General features: G+C 45.5%; 4 protein-coding genes across 4 annotated transcripts; 2 read left to right on the forward strand and 2 right to left on the reverse strand.

Annotated features, from left to right (window-relative positions):
• Window positions 1-382, forward strand: BX661DRAFT_148368 (nucleoside diphosphate kinase; the record flags this gene model as incomplete). The annotated part of the gene is made up of 1 exon (XM_051533215.1): window positions 1-382. A coding segment is annotated over one exon (382 nt), but the record flags the coding sequence as incomplete, so codon positions are not given.
• A 1,613-nt stretch (window positions 383-1,995) lies between these two features.
• On the forward strand, window positions 1,996-2,229 carry BX661DRAFT_129669 (Myc-type, basic helix-loop-helix domain-containing protein; the record flags this gene model as incomplete). The annotated part of the gene is made up of 1 exon (XM_051532533.1): window positions 1,996-2,229. A coding segment is annotated over one exon (234 nt), but the record flags the coding sequence as incomplete, so codon positions are not given.
• Window positions 2,230-5,306: 3,077 nt separating this feature from the next.
• Window positions 5,307-5,666, reverse strand: BX661DRAFT_174463 (uncharacterized protein; the record flags this gene model as incomplete). The annotated part of the gene is made up of 1 exon (XM_051533905.1): window positions 5,307-5,666. The coding sequence occupies one exon, from the start codon at window positions 5,664-5,666 to the stop codon at window positions 5,307-5,309; it is 360 nt and encodes a 119-aa protein (XP_051388410.1).
• A 572-nt stretch (window positions 5,667-6,238) lies between these two features.
• Window positions 6,239-6,833, reverse strand: BX661DRAFT_174464 (uncharacterized protein; the record flags this gene model as incomplete). The annotated part of the gene is made up of 3 exons (XM_051533906.1): window positions 6,239-6,498; window positions 6,609-6,690; window positions 6,819-6,833. The coding sequence occupies 3 exons, from the start codon at window positions 6,831-6,833 to the stop codon at window positions 6,239-6,241; spliced, it is 357 nt and encodes a 118-aa protein (XP_051388411.1).
• Between the last annotated feature and the right edge of the window lie 13,016 nt (window positions 6,834-19,849).

Consider the following 19,849-nt stretch of genomic DNA (forward strand, 5'->3'; position numbering starts at 1 on the left):
GCGTCGCTTCGAGACCCGCGGTTTCAAGATCCTTGCCCTCCAGCTTGTCCACCCTAGCAAGGAGCTCCTGAGCGAGCACTACTCGGACCTCGCCGGCAAGGCCTTCTTCCCCAGCCTGCTCGCCTACATGCAGTCCGGCCCCGTTGCCGCTTTTGTCATCCAGGGCAAGGGTGCTGTCAAGATTGGCCGCGTTATGCTCGGTGCCACTAACCCCCAGGACTCCGCCCCCGGCACCATCCGTGCTGACTTTGCCCTGGATATTGGAAAGAACGTCTGCCACGGCTCCGACTCGGTTGAGGCTGCTGAGCGCGAGATCGGCCTGTGGTTCCCCCAGGGTCTCAAGTCCTACACCCGCGCTGTTGACACCGTCCTCTACGAGTAAATTGTTTCGGGCGTCTCTGTTGTTTGATGCTAGGCCTGTTTCCTATATTTTGTAATAAACGACGAGTCTTTACATTTGTCTCAATCTGTTGTGTTAAAGGCAGAATTTGTATCGTTTGATTTCAAAGTATTTCTCGGTTCTAATTCAGGAGAGTCCAAATAATAAAGCAATCCATGAGACTGAATCCCATAGTTGGGCTACGCTGGGCAAATTAGAAGCTGCGAAGCATGTTTGTGCATAATGTGGTGGCACGAAATAACATCCAAAGCACGCCCCTCTCTCTCTTTTACAAGTATTCAATAAAAAAAATTTATTATTCATCTTTTCAGCTTTGATCATGTCTGCCGAACACTACGCTGACGAGCAACAGAATGAGATCGAGATTCTGCAGTCAATCTACCCAACCGAGCTCGTCGAGCTATCGCAAGACCCGCGGCGCTTCACACTGACCATCCGCATCGACGACGGCGGCGACGGCGATTTCCGGCCATGCACCCTTGATCTGACAATCGAGTACACGGCAACCTACCCGGACACACTCCCCGAGTTCACCATTGACTTTGCTGAAACCGGCAACGACGCGCCCACGGGCGAAACCGAGGCCGAATTCAACACGCAAGACATGGTCTATTTGACAGAAAAAACCCGCCAAATGGGCGAAGAATGCCTGGGCATGGCAATGGTCTTCAGCATGGCATCGGACCTCAAGGAGGCGGCGATGCAGAGGCTTATTGAGAAATCCGTGGAGCTGCGGAGACTCAAGGAGGAGCGTATCCAGAGGGAGATTGAGGCAGATCAGCTCAAGTTTATTGGAACTCCAGTGACCCGGGCGACGTTTCTTGAGTGGAGGATTCGCTTTGATCGGGAGATGAAGGACCATGCCGCAAGGCTGGCGGGGGAGGCTGAGAGTGGGCCGGGTTCGAGACGTTTGGCGGCGGTATCTGCTGGTGGTGCTTTTTCTGCTGCTGCGGCGGCTGCTAGGAAGGATACCAGCAAGCTTACAGGCCGCCAGCTGTTCGAACAGGATAAATCTCTGGCCCTGTCTGACTCTCGCTTTATCTCCGAGGGTGACGTGTCTGTTGATGCTGCTACTTTTGTCAAGGAGGAGAATGTGGCTGGCCTGGCCAGCGAATGATTTGGCAGAGAGTATTTTTTTTGTGTGTTTAATTTCACGTGCTTGTTTCCACATTTATTATATTGACTCGGTCAAAACGCAACAAAAAATTGTCCGTTTTCCATCCCTCACCCTTCTTTCTTTCTTTTTCGGTAGGGTACCGCGCATTGCATTCAATTGTATGCCTTCCAACTCTGCCTTTTTTCATTTATTTTTCATCCATATTTTATATTTCCTATTCTCACGCTCACGATCCAGTTCCAATTATTTCGACTACTCAATTATTCCACTAAGCACACACACGCGCGCGCGCTGGAAAGCCTTTGACATGAACCCCTCTACCGCCGACACAGCCAACAGCCACAGAAACGACACATACGAGCAAACCACCGTCACCACGCCCACAGAACCAACGTCCTTCCGAGGCACATCTACAGACACCAAAGCCGAGTCCTCTTTGCCAAACACCACAAATGGGGCGAAAAAGGCAGAGCGCGTAACCCGGGTGACGAAAAAGAAGGGCGAGCTATTAACAGAGAACGAGAAAAAGGCCAATCACATTGCGTCGGAGCAGAAGCGCAGACAGAATATACGCGTGGGATACGACCAGCTGATTCAAATCGTGCCCACTTTGACGCCGTCGCAGAGGAGCGAAGCCCTGATTTTGCAAAAAACCGTCGAGTACATAAAATACTTGCTGATGGAGCGGGAGATCCTCGAGGGACAGCTTGACGATGTTAGCCGCTAGTTGAGCGGAGAAGAGAGACAAAATAAGATTGAAGAAAGGGGAGGGGAGCCCAGCGGTAGCGGTAGCGGCAACAATCCTAATACGCTCTCCTTATTGTCTTTTCTGATTGTCTTGTCTGAAATGTTGTACACTTGTTCTTTATTTTACACGTTTAACCTTTATTATTTTACCTGCTTGTCCTGTTGTTGACTGTGGTGAGAATCACCACGTGAGCTCAGCTGAGCCGAGAGCTTGCATGCTAAGTCAATTCCGAGCGCGCATTGATGCAGTAGCAGCTGAGATGGCATTCAGTCATTATAGCTGCCTATAAAATGGCGGCAGGGAAGGCTCAATAGGATGTTTCCTCAGCTCTTGTTTTAATAAGGATTTATTGGACTCATCATTTCTGGCGATTACTACATTGATTCTTTAAAGAAAAAAGCCATTGTTTTATGTATTCACAAAATAAAGAAAAAGAAATTAATGTCATTATAATACATATTTTTTATACATGATAGAGCTGCAGGCGCCGAATACAACGCAATATGCAACTGAGAGAGCCATAGAGCTGGCTCGGTGCCTGTGTCCTACATAACACCAGGAAGAGAAGTCTCGTCGTCAATGGCAAAGCCAAGTCTCCGCGCATGCTGGCGAATATCATCCGCCGACACATACAGTCTGAATCCAAGCAGCTTCAGCAACGCCCGCTCCATAGCGGCAATTTCTCTCCGACTAAACGCGCCCCCAGCAGCCACAACAAAGTTCTCCGCCGACACCGTATGATCCGACCAAAACTTATCCGCCAACATCAATGCTGCCAAAAACACCCTATACGGGGTATCCGCAGCCACCGTCGCCGAAACCGGCAGCCTCTTGCGTAACCGCTCAACATACACTAGGGCAGTCACCAGAACCGCCGTCTTGGTATTCAGCGCTGCGATCACTATGCTGACAAACCCTTCGATACTCGGCAGTAGGTGGCCACTACTTGATGCCACTGTGGCTGAGGTTGGCGTTGGCCTGGTGGGGATTATGTGCGCAAAGTTGTTTCGCAGACTATGCGTGCTTGTGTTGCTCTCGGGTCGTCCTCGTTCGTGCGCGCGGAGAAGGGCGTTGAGTGAGTGTGCGGTTGTGCGCATGAGGAGCTGCGAGGTGCTGCTGTTTGCTGGGTTGCACAGATCAATGTGTGCGCCTGGAGTAGCTGCGATAATTGCTGACATGGTTCCCAAGTGTTATTAGTGAGTGAGCGTGAGCGTGAGCGTGAGCGTGAGCGTGAGCGTGAGCGTGAGCGTGAGCGTGAGCGTGAGCGTGAGCGTGTGTGTGTGTGTGTTGGATAAAAGAAAAAATTGGATAGTGAGAAGGAAAGAAGAAAAATGGAAAATGAATAGAGTAATTTTGCTGTTACAAATAAAAAAGGACAAAATAGGATTTCACGTCAGGAACTTTTGGCTATTCTTATACCACAGGAGAGACATGTTTTTTTAAGCACCCACCCTTTTTTATACCCATTGTGCAGCTTCCTCTCATTCGCTGTTCCCCTTCCCCATTTTGCTCTCTTTTTCTTACTCATACTCCCTTACCCCTTCTTCTCTCACTCACTTCACAGTAAATAAGTTATTTATTTTCTCGTCTTTTGCTTGGCCAACTGAGACTTTACTTCTTTCTCCGCTTGAACACAATCGCCTAAAACAATCTCTCTTTGTGCCCTCCACCTCCCCCTTTTTTCTCTCACCCTTACTCATAAATCGGTTTTTTTCACCTGTTAGAAAAAAACATCGTTTCCGAATTCAAGGAATCCGTGTTCCGGTCAACAGATATTCGTTTCTTGTGTGGGCAACAGAAAAAAACCTGCTTACATCAAGTTAAAAATGGATTCTTGATGCAACAAAAAAAAAGACTGACCAATAACATGATCACAAATACAGTTTTGCTCAGCCAAAACAACAAATAAACTGTTGAAAAAGAGAGCTGCTTGCTTGCACACTCGTTGTTTATATGTATTTTTTTGTTGTCAAAGGCATGATAAAGACAACAATACCCAAAAATAAAAAAATGCAAATAAAAGCAATTCCATGCAGCAAAAATAAGCCGAGCCTTCCACACACACTCTCTTTTACAAAACACATAAAGACTGCATGCGCTCTTTACCTTTTATTTTTGCGTCCTAATGTATGTGCCACAGAGAAATTTTTTATAATTGCAAAACATATGCAAACAAGGTTTATTTTTTACTTGTGATTGGATCCTCTCACTTAAAATGTCAATTTGCAGTCACAACAACTAGAATGTTAGGCAAATTGGATGCGTTGGATTTATATTTGGCGTTGTTTGTCAAAAATAAAAGCTGCTTGAAAACTTTCGTAAACACATGTGTAAAAATAAAAAAGTTGATATTCTAGTGTAGGGTAGGAATCCAGGTAACATCACGAGTATCGGGTGGGTTTTGTTAACCGAAAAATAATATTATACAATTGTATGTTCTCCCTTTTTCTTACTGGATGCAGAAATCAATCATGCCACTGTCACCCTGTGTACTTTTAACACACCCACATACTGTATGAAAAATGACCAAATTCCAGAACGTCGTGCATTTATGATTCGTGTTTAAACCCCCGGATTTTTTTTTGTTGTTCACCACACTTCCATTATCACCATTTTTATTCTACAAAATGTGATTGGCTGTAATATATTTTTAGCAAATAAGTCAGTCCTTGATATCCAATATCTCACCATATTTAATCACGCAATCAACTACTTAAGTATTATGTGCCTCATCACTCAAAGATCATCACAATATGAGCAGCATACTAAGTTCCGCCGAGACCTCTTGATCAGCTCTTTGAGAGCATCCTCTGTCCAAAAATAGCATTTGATTTTGTAATTATTTTCTATATTTAACGATGGATAGTGGAATGTTGACATAATATTACTTATGTTTGTTTATTTGTTTATATGTAATTTATTCAAAGCGTATTGATATAAAAAAAACTATATCCAAATATTTGAAAAAAAAGGTGTGGGGGAAGTTCAACTGAATTTAGCCACAAAAAAGACCTCCTTTACACCGTATATGTTACGCCAATTTACGCAATGACGTTGGCAGAATTAAGCGCATGCACGTTGTCGCAGACTACATTAGCATTTTTGTTATTGGCAAAGACAGTGTTGTCGCAGCAGTTGGCAGCAAATGCGTTGCGGTCAAATGCATTCACAGTGTTGGCTGCAAAAGGGAAACCACCACAGCCACCACAGCCACCGCCTACACCCCAGCCACCACAGCGCTTGGCTACGTGGTAACCAGCATGACCATGCTCGACATTGTTCCTGGCAAAGTTATGCGGCTTCTGGACAGTGTTTCCATTTGCAGCAATGGATGCTTGGGCAGTGGCGCTCGAAATAGCACCCAGAGCGAGAACAGCAACGGTAGCAAAGTAGTTGAACATGGTAATGTATCTGTGTAGTTGAATGAAGGAATGAAACGATTGATGTTTGTTAAAGTGAGTTGTCAATACAAATGTAATTGTAATGTATGTGTTTGTGTTTGTATTTGTGTTTTTCTGGAGGAAATGGTTGTCTGTTTTATACACAAAATGTGGCGACAGTTGCTTTAAGCAAAAGGGGTGCAAATATTTGAAGCGAAATATCAATATATTGAGCAAGTATAGTTGCACCAATGATGGTCAGTCAGCCAATCAATCATTCATTCAGTAATTCAGTTGGGTTTTCGGTCAACAAGATGCAAACGGCGTGTGAGTAGATAAATCTAAAAACGTATTTAATAGCAATTACAATTTAGCCTTTACAACTAAAAATGTGTATGTGAAAACATTACATTTTGAATATAACACCTGAGGTGATCGTTAATATAAAATGCACAAATGTTAATTATATTTAGCTACAGTTAAATTTATAGCATTGTTAAATTGAGTTTTTGTCTAGCAATTTAATTTATTTGTGTCTATCTATAAATATATCTATGTCTATAAATGAATATCGACGATAATCAAAATATTAATCAAGCAATGACATTGACGCTGTCAAACTTGTTAATCTGATCCTTACTCACGCTGGCATCCTTGTTGTTGGCGTAAACAGTGTGTTCCTTGTATTTGGCAGCAAAAGAGTCGCTGTCAAGCTTGTTGGCCGTGCTGAGCGAAATTGGAAAGCCCGATATGTAGCTTCCGTAGCTATCAACACCACCGTAGTTGCCAGCACCGCCGTAGCTATTGTACGGGTTGTATGCTCCGCCGTAGGGGTAAGCGTTGCTGCTGTATCCTGCGTTGTAAGGGTAAGCATTGCCATAGGCATTGCCACCATAGGCGCAATAAAGGCAGCAATGTCAGCAAGAACGGTAATAGTAGTGGCAAAGCAAGACATATTTATACGTTCTGTTGTGGTTGTGGTTGGTATTTGATCTAAAGTGGCAAGTGTAAGCTGAATGAGCAGTGTTGTGAGAATACTGAATACCTGGAATATAATATGCTCACTGTCGCTTTATATATACAAATTTTCTGTCTGGAAGTCTAACAATTAATTTTATACGAGACATATTTAAAAGATAAATAGTTGAATTCAAATGCATAATTTGCTTGTACATGTGTTTTATCCATATTTTCTTTATTAATCTGCCCATTATCCATTTAATTTTATTATCAAAGCCACTTAATTGCAGAAATTAGTAGCATTAAATTAATTAGTTGAGCATTAAATTTAATTTTATGTTTTTTTTGCCGTATTGACGCGTAAACCATTAGCTTAATATTAAATTTTTTATTTTTATTTATAGCAATACTTATCCATGTATAAAATAATGCATACAATAATCATTATATTTAAAATCGAGTAAAATGATAAAGCCCAATTCAGTCAAACATCATCACATAATTTCTATCGCTATTGCTGCTATTAATGTTTTTGTGGTGTTTGTTTTTGACCTGAATTTGGCTGAATCAAGCAATTACGTTGGTGGCATTGAGCGCGTGCACGTTGTCGTTGACTACATTGGCGTTGTTGTTATTGGCAAAGACTGTTGTCGCAGCAGTTGGCAGCAAATGAGTTGTGGTCAAATGCATTCACGGTATTGGTCGCAAATGGGAAGCCACCCCAGCCCCAGCCGCTGCACCCAATTCCACTGCAACCGCCTCAGCCGCCGCAGCGCTTGGCCAGATGATCGACAGTGGGATAGGCACGCCTAATAAAGGGGAATCTGGCGATGCCAGCGACAGCAAGAGCAGCAATGAAAGTAATAGCAAAGTTAGGCATGCTTAAAGTGCTAGTTGTATGTGTGTTTGTAAGTGTATGAGGCAAGAGGATGTAGAACACTGAGTGTAATATTTAGTATTTTAAAATGATAGACCAAGTTGCTCTATGTTTATACACTTCATCCATTTGCATTTAATATTGTTATTTGTAGGTGAAACTGTATAAAAAAGTCATATATTATTATTAATATGCTACATTTTACATGTTACTTTAAATATTTTGATATATCGCAAAGTTGGATATATTCACTTTTTTGTAGATTTTAGCTAAAAAAATAAAACATTTGACCAACCCAATTAAAATTGCAGAACATACATGCCAATTAGTAATGTATGCAGCGTGCCTTTTTATTTTTTATTCTTAAAGTATATTTTAGCGTACATTTAACAATGCGCAGCACAACAATTGTTTGAAAATACAAGCAACATTACTTTTCCATTGTTGTTGATTTTTATTCTGGATTGTAACATACATTGGCTGCCCCCTCTTAGTGGTAAAATAGGTCAAATTCTTGATTGGTTAGAAATGTTAGAATGCTCAAATTATGGTGCCCCACTACATTTTGGTTTTCTCTTGCTGTCGTTATTGCTGCAATATCTATTTTGGATAACGCATATAAAAAAGCATATACAGTGCTGTCTACACGGCGTTGTTTTTTAGTTACACATCAGGCGTTTTCTTCCAAAATCCTTCTTATTTTTATACTCTTTAAGTTCAATTTATTCAGTACACCCACACCCAGGCTCTACACAAATATGCTGATTAATATCTTGTTCTTATCTTAATACAATTTGAGATATATAAATATTTTGGCAAGAACAATGTTTTGGATGTTCACAAATAGTGTCAGATGCTATCAAACATGGCATTGTTCTATTCAAAGATAACAACACTTGTGGCGTCACATATTTCCAACAATTTAACTCAATTAAAGTATTGAACAATGTTATAACTACCTTCATCGACTTACTGCTTGTTATTAAATACTTTTCCAAAAGGATATTTTTAAGCTAGCCAAAACACTGAAAATTAAAATAAATTTCCAAGTTTACATTACATTTTTTTAATATTTTTTGGATATTACATGCATTCAGATTAATAATGAGCCTCGTACCGTCCCAATCATTAGGAATAACAAAATACCAGCTATTTTGTGCTTTGGCAGCGTCTCTCGGGTGCATCAATTTTGGCTGGGGCATGGGCGCGACTAATCTTCCTGGCGATATCATATCAAAGTGCAAAGCTGGCCCAAGTCACCTCATTAATTATTTACCGTCGTGTATTCCCGTCAGTGACATTGTATGGGGACTAGTGGTGGGCTCATTTGCACTGGGCGCACTTGTAGGGGCTCTGTCATGCACGCGCTACTCCAACATTTATGGCCGCAAGACAGTTCTACTGTACTCCAACGCATTGTCGATTGCCAGCGCTCTGCTGTTTATGTTTTCTGTAAACATTTCAATGCTTGTCATAGCCCGGGTTTTCATAGGAATAGCAGCTGGAACAGCAAACGTGACATTTACTATTTATATAGTTGAGATCACTACGACAAAAGCTAGGAGCTCGTTGGGATCCATGACCCAGATGGCAGTAATGTTTGGAATAATGCTTGCCCAGCTGCTCTCACTGTCGATGCTGACCCCGCCTCTTTGGCGCATCCTGCTGGCAATGACCGGTGTTATTTCAATTTTCAGTATTGTCTTGTTGTTTTATTGCGCTGAATCACCAAAGTGGCTGATTATGAATGGCCAGCCAGTAGAAGCTCTAAATGCACTGCAGCAACTCCGCAAGGATTCGGATTGTTCTGCCGAGTTCAAACACATGGTCAATACGGCACGAGAGGAGATGGGCCCCGATGCATGCACCGCGTCGATTATTGATGTTCTGCGTGGAAACACGCCAGATAACCTTCAGCACCAGCTTTTGGTATCTTCCATGATGATGGTATTCCAGCAGGCCAGCGGTATCAGCGGCGTGGCATTCTACTCGACAGCTCTTTTCAACACGGTGACTGGGGAAAGTAACTCTGTTTTTTCCAGCTCGCCAACAACATCACAGGTGTTGACCGGGGTTTTATCCACAGTAGGCGCTGCAATGAATCTGGCTGGAATGCTACTCTCAGTGCACTTCCCGCGCAGAACTCTCCTTTTGTTTTCTCATTTTGCTATGGGCTTGTGCAGCATTCTGATATCCGTCGGCAGCATCAAAGGTGTGAATCCATTGGCTATCACCATGGTGTTTGTTTACTTTTCGGTTTTTTCGGTCGGCTGTGGCCCCATCCCGTGGGTGTCCCCGAGTGAGATGACTCCGACGTACGCGGTTGCGGCCATCGGGGCTATCAGCGGCAGCATCAACTTTATATGCATATTTGCCATTGGCCTTGTGTTTTCTCCTCTGCTTGATGCGCTGGATGGGTACACATTCCTGCTATTCGCAGCGACCAACTTTACTGCCGTGTTGTTTTTCTTTTTCTTCCTCCCAGAAACCAAGGGTCTCTACGTTGCTGATGTTGTGCGCATGCACTCTGTCGGTATCCACAATGTCGTGTCTGCGCGGTACAAGATGACTGTCGCATCCCCTGAAAAGGATGCAATTCGGACCGGTTCTGCTTGATTTTCGAATCAGTGATTTTTCCAATGAACAAAAATACACTTTAGCAAATCCCCAACCATTGAGAAAACCTTTGATATTGTGTTTGCGCGCCTATTTTTATATTTTGTTAAAAGGTAGTGTGTTAACAACTTTTACCAGAGGTAGGGAATTAAGTGCGATCATTTGGCAGAGACTCAGCAGCAGCAGCCGGGCACAAAGCCAAGGAGAGCACCATCTGCTGCGGCGGCTGCTCATCCCCGCAGGCAGTGCACGAATTGATTTGTCCACATGTTATGGCGGCTATAGCCGTCAGTTGTTTAACACAGGATAGGGCTTTTGTCAAATGAGCAAGTGGATCTATGAATCTATTTTCTCTAGGCGAAATGTGGACGTTTTTTATCCAGTGCATCAAATTCTAGTTGCCTTCTCATCAGCAATCTTTTTTGCACTTGTATTTTTGCTACTGTGATATAATCTGATTTTTTGAGCGGATGATCAAGACTTGAAAAGCAAGAAAAAAAAGTGAAAATTGTCTAATCGACAAAATTATATTAAGGAATTGCTTGTTCGTTTCAGACAGTGCAGCTTTTTTTCAAATATGCAAGCAGTTTTATTTTCATTTTCAATATTTTCATTTTCAATATTTTTTTGTACGTTATACACCAAAAAAAGACCACTTGAATATATAAATGGGATCGGATACTAAGGAAGACATCGTGATGGCAGAGACGCCAGTTGTAGATACAGCCGCAGTCGAAAAGGCCCCGACAGCAGACACGCCAGCCAAGGAGAAGAAGGACAAAAAGGAAAAGAAGGACAGGAAGAGCAAGGATGAGTCAGATAGCACAAAAGACAAGCCCAAGAGCAAGGGCAAGAAGAAGAGCAGCGGCGGCAAAAAACCTGAGGTCGAGCCGAAGCCGCGGTCGCCCTGGAGTGTGTGGATCGGAAACCTGCCGTACACAGTGACAAAGGACCAAATCCGGGAGTTTTTCAAGCCCTGCGGCGGCGAGATTACGCGCGTCAACTTGCCCAAGAAGGACGGCAAGATTAGTGGCTTTGCTTATGTGGACTTTGACAAGGCTGAGCCCGTCGGCCTGGCACTTGCATACTCGGAGCAGACGATGGGCGGTCGCGCCGTGCTGATCAAGAGCGCCAGCGATTTCACCAAAACCGGTGCCCCATCACGCGTGGCTCCCTCGACCAACGAGGCCGCTGCGCCCAGAAGCGAAAAGCCCAAGGCTGCAGACAAGGGAAAGAAGACACCGGCGGCGGCGCGCAACAAGAACCCAACCAGCCCGACACTGTTTGTAGGCAACTTGAGTTTCGATGTCAAGCGTAGCGACCTCAAGACTATATTCCGGCAATTCGGCGACCTGTACGGCGTGCGCGTGGCCACCTTTGAGGACAACCCGGAGAAGTGCAAGGGATTTGCCTATGTTGACTTCAAGTACACGGACGATGCCACAAAGGCGATGCAATCGCCAGAACTCAAGGAGATCGGAGGCCGCCGCACCCGCATCGAGTATGCCGGCGAGGATGCGACAAAAAAGGGCCGGCCTTGGGAGTTTGATCCCAAGACCATGAACGTGAACCCATCGCACGCCGTCCACCCGATCAAGAAGCGCGCGTACGGCGCCAGGGGCAATGCCGATGACGACGACTCTGACGCCGAGACGAGCGCGCCAAAGGCTCAAGAGGCGCCCAAGGAGAGACCTGCTTATAACAGGAGGGATTCGAACAAAAGATCTCGCAAGCTTGATACCGACAACATGGCCGAGACCAAGCTCCAAGGTCTGCCCGTCGAGTTTGAGGGACAGAAGATCACGTTCGGCGACTAATTTTTTGTTTTGCGCTCATTGGTTATATTTCATTTTGTTCAACACATATTTTACATTTTGGCAAACAAAAAAGTGGCGGATATAATACATCCCAGGTTATATTTCCAGCTGGCCGACCTTTTTGTAGTAGTCTGTGTTCTTGTCCTTTGGCAGGAGCATCGACAGAAGCTCGATGCGAGAGATGACCTGCGTGCCAAGCTCAAATTCTATGTTTAGTTGAAAGTTGATTCAAAGCGAAAAATGAAGTAAATAAAGCAAGACATTGCAGTTGCAGTTAGTTGTGTTGTCAGTAGTGGAGACATTTTACACGGTAAGGTTTAGTTTCCCAAAAAAAACACAAAATAGACTGATGCTCACCTCTAAATGGCTCATGCAAGGCATGCGGTATACCGAAAAAGTCATTGAGCGTGACCCTCTTCGTCTCTTCATCCGCGTCGCTGTCTGCCTTTGCGTGGCTGGGCGCCGCCTTGGTGCCCTGGTTTTTGGTTGCAGACTTTAGCGATGCTGTCGCTTGGCGCTTCAACCGCAGCAGATTGTCCCCCCTCATCTTCATCAGTGTCGCGTGCGGAGACCACGGCCCCATCCTGCCACCAGTGACTGACTTCTCCGAACCATCAGAAATCAGGCCGTCTTCAAAAAACGGAACACTCGGGGGCAGCGTGCACTCCGAGTATCCATGGGACCAGAATCTCAGCCGCAGCTCCCTCACCAGAGCCATGAACTCGGGCGACATCGGCTGTACATTTGCATGGACCACGCGGCCGCTGTCGAGGAACCCCACACCCTTTATAGTCGCTGTTGGCTTGTCGGCGGAGACCAGGTATTTTGACAAAAGATCGTTGGATTCAGACAGTAGCTTGCTTGCGTGGCTGACTGCATTCTCGTCTCTGAGATGCATGGCGCAAATAGTCAGGTGCACTTGTGCTGGGCGGATCAGGTACTTGCGCCATTTGGGAGCGGTCGCTTGGACATGGTCGTTAAATTGCTTCAGGCGCTGCTGGACGAGCTGGTCGTCAAGTCGAATCGCCAAAAAGTAGTTAGCCTGCTTAGCCTTGATCCGCCGAGTCGGGATCTTTGCAGCGCGGTACACCAGTGCTGCTGCTCCCTCCATATCACAAAATGTGTGTTTTGTAGTTAGTCGAGCGTAATAAAAAAAGCCTTATAAAATTAACGAAACTAAGCATCTTAGCTTGTTAGGGAAATGTCATTTCGTTTTCATTGATTGTGCTAAAAAATCTATTATGGTGATAGCACGCCTCTAAAACAGCGAAGTGGCATTGCTTGGGCCAATTAAATTTTGGGGTTTGGCGTGTATATCATATATGGGCTCAACTCCTGCAAAAGCGCCAGCTCCACTAATTTCTCAACAGATGTGCTGCGCAAATCGCTAGACCCCGCCACATCTCGCCATTCCAACCACGCGCTGGAATTCATCCACGGAGCATCTGCATCGATGACCTTGTCGACGAACTTTGCCAAGTACCGCGACCAGGGTTCCTCAAAATCAAAGTTGTATCTCCACAGCAAATCGCGCGCCCGAACTATATCATCGGCCTTTATGGAATCCACAACTGACGCGGCCACTGTGTTTCGCGCACTGCTCTGCTTCATGTGATGGGCTATAATCAACACAGCACACTCGCAGCCCGAATGGCGCAGCCCAAGGGCATCGAAGCTGCTGACGGTCCGCTGGATGGCCACATAGGCGGCATCATGTTTGTCCTTTGACAGCGCAAAAGCGTGCAAAAGGAAATACGCGGACAAGCTGCGCCATGCCAATGGGTCGTTGGGACTGGCGCTGGAGAACGCAAACAGGGCGCCAGCAACCTCCTCCATTGCTGTCACGGCCTGGTCAACGTCCTCATCTTTTGCAAACTTTCTCGGAATGGCTCTAGCAACCTGATCCGCTCGGGAGTTCATTTCGAGCGGATCACGGGTCTGTGCAATCATATCCAAATCGCCGAGAGTGATTCCTAGATACTGGCACAGCGCCTCAATGTAGTGTCCAGCCGCCCGCGTGGCGTCAAGGGTCGAGTCTAGGCGCGCCAGGGCCATCCGGCAATCCAAGGCTGTTTTCAACAATGATCGCGCGGACCAGAACGACGGCGAGCCCTTTGCGCCTCTACGCCCCACATCCTTGTCCATCGCGTCCATGCAAACGAGAGCGTTATCCAGCGCAGACCGCGTAATAGAGTCATCTCCATACGAGGCAATATCCTGGGCAATGTTCCAAAACACAGTCGCGGCAATGGCCGGATCATCCTGAATAATGGCCTGTGCCTTTTTCATATTCGCCAATGCACCGCGCACAACCGGATGAAGTTTCGCTTGTTGCTTCTCTTTATCTGCACTGCCACCGGTCGGATTTGCCGCGCGGACTGCCTTCTTGTGCTTATCAGACTGCTTGTGTGCGCTAAACGTGGCCTCGTTGGAAAACTTTTTCTTGCACGGCACGCAGTGCATTGGCGAGTTGGCGCCATTGTGCGCATTATTTGTGAGTTGGTACGCGGATTTTGATGACAATTCAGCCAAGATCAATGGGTTGACAAGCTCGGTGCTGTTTTGAGACAGGCCTCCAATCGGCCGCTGTTGATGTGACTTGGTTTGGGCCTTTGGCGTTCGATTCTGGCCGGCCAATGCGTCGCGTTGCCTTTTGCTTTGTGGTTCGTAGACGCGCGTCTCGAATATACTCGTTGCGCGGCTCATTATTTTTTATTTTTAGTCCCTTTCTGCCCGAATATTAGCAGCCTTTTTATGTGTTTCTGTTGAATGAGATTGATAATTTATACTACTTGCGAAAATATATTGAAAAAGATGCCGCCTGCTTTGCGCCGCGGGATTTGATATCTGTGAAATATTTTTTGCTGCACGACTAGCAATAACCCAAGGAGTTATAGGGCGCAACACGTGGCTTGTGATGATCCGAAATGCTGAATAAAGTCGCACGCTATATTACGCAGCAGCGCGAATATTGTTCATATATGCATATGTCAACAAGATAGTGCATATCGGCAAACCCAGTAGTGCGGCATATCTGGGACCTTGATTGCACGGTTAGTTGTACGCGTACAAGCAAGCACACATTGAAGAGCAAAGATACAAGCACTACCAGATTGAGCTTGTCGACTGCATTACACATGGCTTAATAGTCAAATAAAATATAGAAACGAGATGATGCTGTTGATAAAATAAAGTATTTTATAGTGAGAAAAACAAGTTTATAGTTTCTATTCCATATTTGCTATTTTGTTTAGCTTGCTGGATGTTGGTCAACTCCATTGGGTGGCTTTTCCCCCTACTTAATTGTAGGTTATTCAATTACAATTACATTATATTATCAGGTGATGGCTGACTCGAACGCCATACATGAACGTCAAATGAGTGGAGGAAGACGTGAAATAAGTACATTACCCAAGCCATTAAAAGTTACCTGTATATCTTAACAAAAGCGCATGTTGATGCACATTTTTTTACACATTAAATGTTGGATGAATAAATACAGGCATTCAGAAACTAGACATATGTCCATGTTGCTTTATGCTCGGAAAATCTTACTCATGAATACCATTTTGTAATGTCAAAATATTTGGACGGTCTTTTTTTTTATAATTAAAACACCGCAAAGTTTTTTTCTTTCTCACACCTTTCCAATTCCTTCTCGATCAGAAACGAAACAAAAAATCTTGTGAGGATCGGGTAGGGAGGGAGGTGCGATGTGAAAAGTGGGGGGAGTGAAGATCGACTTTTGTCAACAAAAAAAATAAACGTTTGGAAGAATCAAAAACTTTTCGCCAACTTGCAAAAAAAAATAGCACAGCGACAATAGTGATCAGCACAAAAGCCCAAAATAAATTTCAGGAAATATTTTTTTGATTGCATTTCTGCTTCCTGTTTGTGGCTTAACTGACTGTTTAAAAAGGACAGAAAGTGAAAATATTCAGCGCTTATATTCCTGGTATTTTTTTCTCTCTCACACGTACTATCGCATCACTATTCCCCGCTCTCTTTTTCTTCTTATTTTGTTTCTGCTGTTCTGCTGTTTACTTCTTTTGTTAATTCGATTGGTGCCGTGGAGTATTATCAAGTCTAGAAATAGATCCTAGTTCCCTCCCGCCAGCTTTTTTTCCTTTTCTTCCTAACTATATTATTTAAACTTTACTATTCTTCATTTTTTTATCACTTAATACACACGTCACGAAGAGATGGACAAGGACAAGTTTAGAGGCCTGCTTCAGACCTTTGAACAGTTGTCTATCAAGCCCGAGCTCGACACCGACTACGAGCCTGACGTGTCCACCCCATGCACGCCGACGCTGGCCAGCCGACGACTCCCCAGCTTGCACACAGCCGAGCCCACAGCCTCAGACATTGACAGATTCCTTGACATAGTCAAGGATAACGGCACATCTTTCCCCGAACTAGAATCCACACACCCGCCGCCAGACAACCTGCCCTTCCAGCCCAGCGCCATTCTAAAGTCCACTACGGAGGAGTACGTGGGAGAATCCGGGATGCGCATCCAACAGCAACTGCTCACAGCGTCGAGGTTCAGATTGACGGCGGGCGTGGCTGCGAGGATTTACTTTCAGCTTAATGCGATGGCCGCAGATCGGACTATCACTAAGGCGGTGAGGGCGAGGGTGGCGACGTTGGAGGATGATTTAATTGCCGTGTGCTCGGCCAACTTGATTGAGGCCGGGCAGCTTGAGAAGCGCGCGCTGGAGGACCACGCTGAGTCTCTGAAGCGCGAGGGTATACTGGATGCCACCGGCCCCTCTGCTGCCGCTGTCTCTGCTGTCTCTGCAATGATAAATGGAAAGACGGAGACTTTTGAAGCATACAGTGGTATTGGGGGACTTGTCAGTGAGCCTGTTGCGGAGGTGGCTCCGAAGGCGACTCCGAAGGACGTGGCGCTGGGCGCGCGCATCAGCGAGTATGCGAATGCATGGCTGGGATTCTGCACGGATCCCTGGGTAATCAGCACAGTGACGCACGGGTTGCTGTTTGATTTCTCGGCCGAGCCTGAGTACAACACTGTGCCGGACCCTGAGTACTCGGCCAATGAGAGCGCAGCCATCGAGAAGGTCATCCGATGGGACCTGGGGGACAAGGTCATTGAGGAGATTCCCTATCGCCCGGAACTTTTTGTCTCGCACATGTTTACTTTGCCTATTGCCGGCAAGCTCAAGTCATTGGTGGAGTTCCGTCTTTTGAATAAGTACTTGGAGGCTGGTAACATCCAGGTAGACGAGACGCCATCGCTGTGCTCCTTGCTGAAGGAGGGCGATTGGATTACGAGGATCAATATCAAGTGCGCGTACCCGTCGGTGCCCATTCATCCGGACCACCGGCGGTTCCTAGTGTTCAAGTACGATGACCGATACTATCAGTACCGGGCAATGCCCTTTGGCATTTCGGTGGCGTCCAAGGTGTTTACCAAGCTATTGCAAGCGGCGCTGCAGCCCCTGCGCGAAGAAGGGTTCCGTGTGACCTCGCACATTGACGAAATCTGCCTTTTGCACGAATCATTCCCGGAGCTGACCGAGCGGACTAAGCGGTTGTGCCGGCACCTTGATGAACTTGGATTCATAATCAACATGTCTACTTCGGACCTTGTGCCGCAGCAGAACCAGAGGTTCCTGGGATTTGTGTTCAATACGTTGGATAATGTTGTACAGTTCCCGAAGGACCAGATTAAGAAGGTGCGTAGGGCTGCGCATACGGCTAGGTCGGCAAAGATTACGGCGAGGCAGTTGGCGTCGCTTCTGGGAAAGATTCGGTCGATTATGCCGGCGATTGGACCGGGGATGTGGAGGATTAAGGAAATTGAAATGTGCTTGGACCAGGCGATCACTACGCCCGAGTCTTGGGACGATGTTATTCCACTGCCAGAGACAGTTATTATTGAGATCGACTGGTTGTTGGAGACCATTTTGGTACAAAAGTCGATGGCATTGGGTTCGTCATGAATTGTACTTAACATTAACTAGAGTGTGAGTAGGATTGGAAAGGGGGAGGGAGTGGATTACTTTATGTAAGGTTTAAATATTAATATTAAATAGGAAGTAGCAGAGTGTGTATTGGGTATTGGAATGACGGGCTTTGTTATGCTCAGTGTTGGGTGTGGTGATAATAATAGTTATAGAAATTGGGGTTACCAGGGACATTGTCATTGTCTGGTGGTGGCGGTATTTGCGATATCTGGGGCATCTGCGATATTTGTTGGATCTGGGATATCTGCGAAATCTGAGATATTTGTGGCATCTGAGATATCTGAAAGTGATGAGGTAGTTGCAGAGTCATCTCTACATCAGCGTTCTGCGGAAGCAAAGCAATGTCCGGATCATCGCCCATATCACCAACAACTTTCCCCTCATTTTTCTTCACCAGCACCGGCTTTTCGCCGACTCTTTTCCCCCGCTCACCGGCCTCCCTCTCTCTCCATCTTTTCTCAGCCATCCTCAAGCGATTATTCTCCTTCCTTCTCGCTTTCTCTTTTTCAGTCTCTGATTCTCTGCGAAGCTTTGCTCTTAAGCGACCATTTTGCTGTCGTGTTTGTTTTTCCTCTGGGGTTTCGTCTTGGCGTCGAGCGGCGGCGCGGAGGCGTTCGGTTTCGCGACGGTGTTTGCGTTCGGCGGAGGATTCGCGGAGACGTCGGCGGATGGAACGATCACGGTTGCGGTCTTTGCGGGTTTGGTCCGGGGATTTGGTTGTTGATATTGGTGCGGATGATGGTGGGGATATTGGTGGTGGAGACATATGTGTGAATTCGAGTAAAAAAATAAAATAAAAAAATAAACGGTATTTTAACTAAAAAGTTGTAATAAACAACAACAATATGGTGGTATATTATATATATAAAAAATCACTTCATATTACAAAGGCTATGAATATACAGTAACAAAAAAAAAGAGGAAGGGGAGTGTGAGTGTGTGAGAAAAAAAATTGGGTGGGCGGAGGGAGTGGGCAAATGTGGATTGGTATTTGAGTTGGATTCGGCCGACAAAAAAAAACAATAATAAAAAGATATAAAAATGCTATCGCAGCGGCAGAAATGGCAGAAAGCAAGAGCAGATCCATTTTTCAAAAAAAAAAATATATATATGTATCAACTTTTTCTTATTTCAAGCAAGCACGAGTTGGGTATTAAAAAAAGTAGCTTTTTTATTATATATTTGATAATACAAAAAAGAAAGAAAATCATATTTATTCACAGATTATTTCCTACAAACCAAAAAGGTCTGCAAAGTCGATCTTTGGATGGGATTTCTTAAAACGTCGATAAAGTGATCAAAATTCACATGTGGCGAGTATTCATACAGCAGTTGGAAATCATAATAATGTTGGGATTCGGAGGTTCTAAGCTCCGAAAAATTAACAAACGAGGATGGAACAACAAACATGGTTCTTTCAACCACCCTCCGCTGCTTGTCTTTTTGAACAAACAGGCTATTTCCCGCACAGGGTACCAGGGCAGCGGACTCCAGCACCTGGCGAACCTCCGAAGGTTCCATGCCAACCAGGTCCCTCGCAACCACCCTCCCACCAGCGAACTCACCACCCAACAGCTGCTGGGGCTTCTCCGGCTGTAATAGCAGATGCCGCGGCAAAATGAAAGTTTTGTAAGCCAACACATGCGTAACAGCCTCATATGGTTCCCCAGCCATCCTCTGCCCACACCTTACCACAGCATTATCGCGCAACCCTAAAGCGCCCACAGCGGGCGAGCATTGCACAGAGTCGAGCACGGATGATTCGGCCAAATAGGCCACAGTCGGGATCACCCCGGCCTGATGCACGCCACCGTAGACCGCAGCCAGGGCCAGGTTAAACCCCGCCCAGAGCATCCAGCCGCCGCGGGGCACGCGCAGAAAGCAATCCGCGGTAAACACAACCATGGCGCTCACCGCCGGCATGACAAACCTCGGCTCCTG

The sequence above is a fragment of the Kickxella alabastrina genome, assembly GCF_025024165.1.
Source record: "Kickxella alabastrina strain RSA 675 chromosome Unknown BX661scaffold_123, whole genome shotgun sequence".
In the NCBI taxonomy this organism is placed as follows: Eukaryota; Fungi; Kickxellomycota; class Kickxellomycetes; order Kickxellales; family Kickxellaceae; genus Kickxella; species Kickxella alabastrina.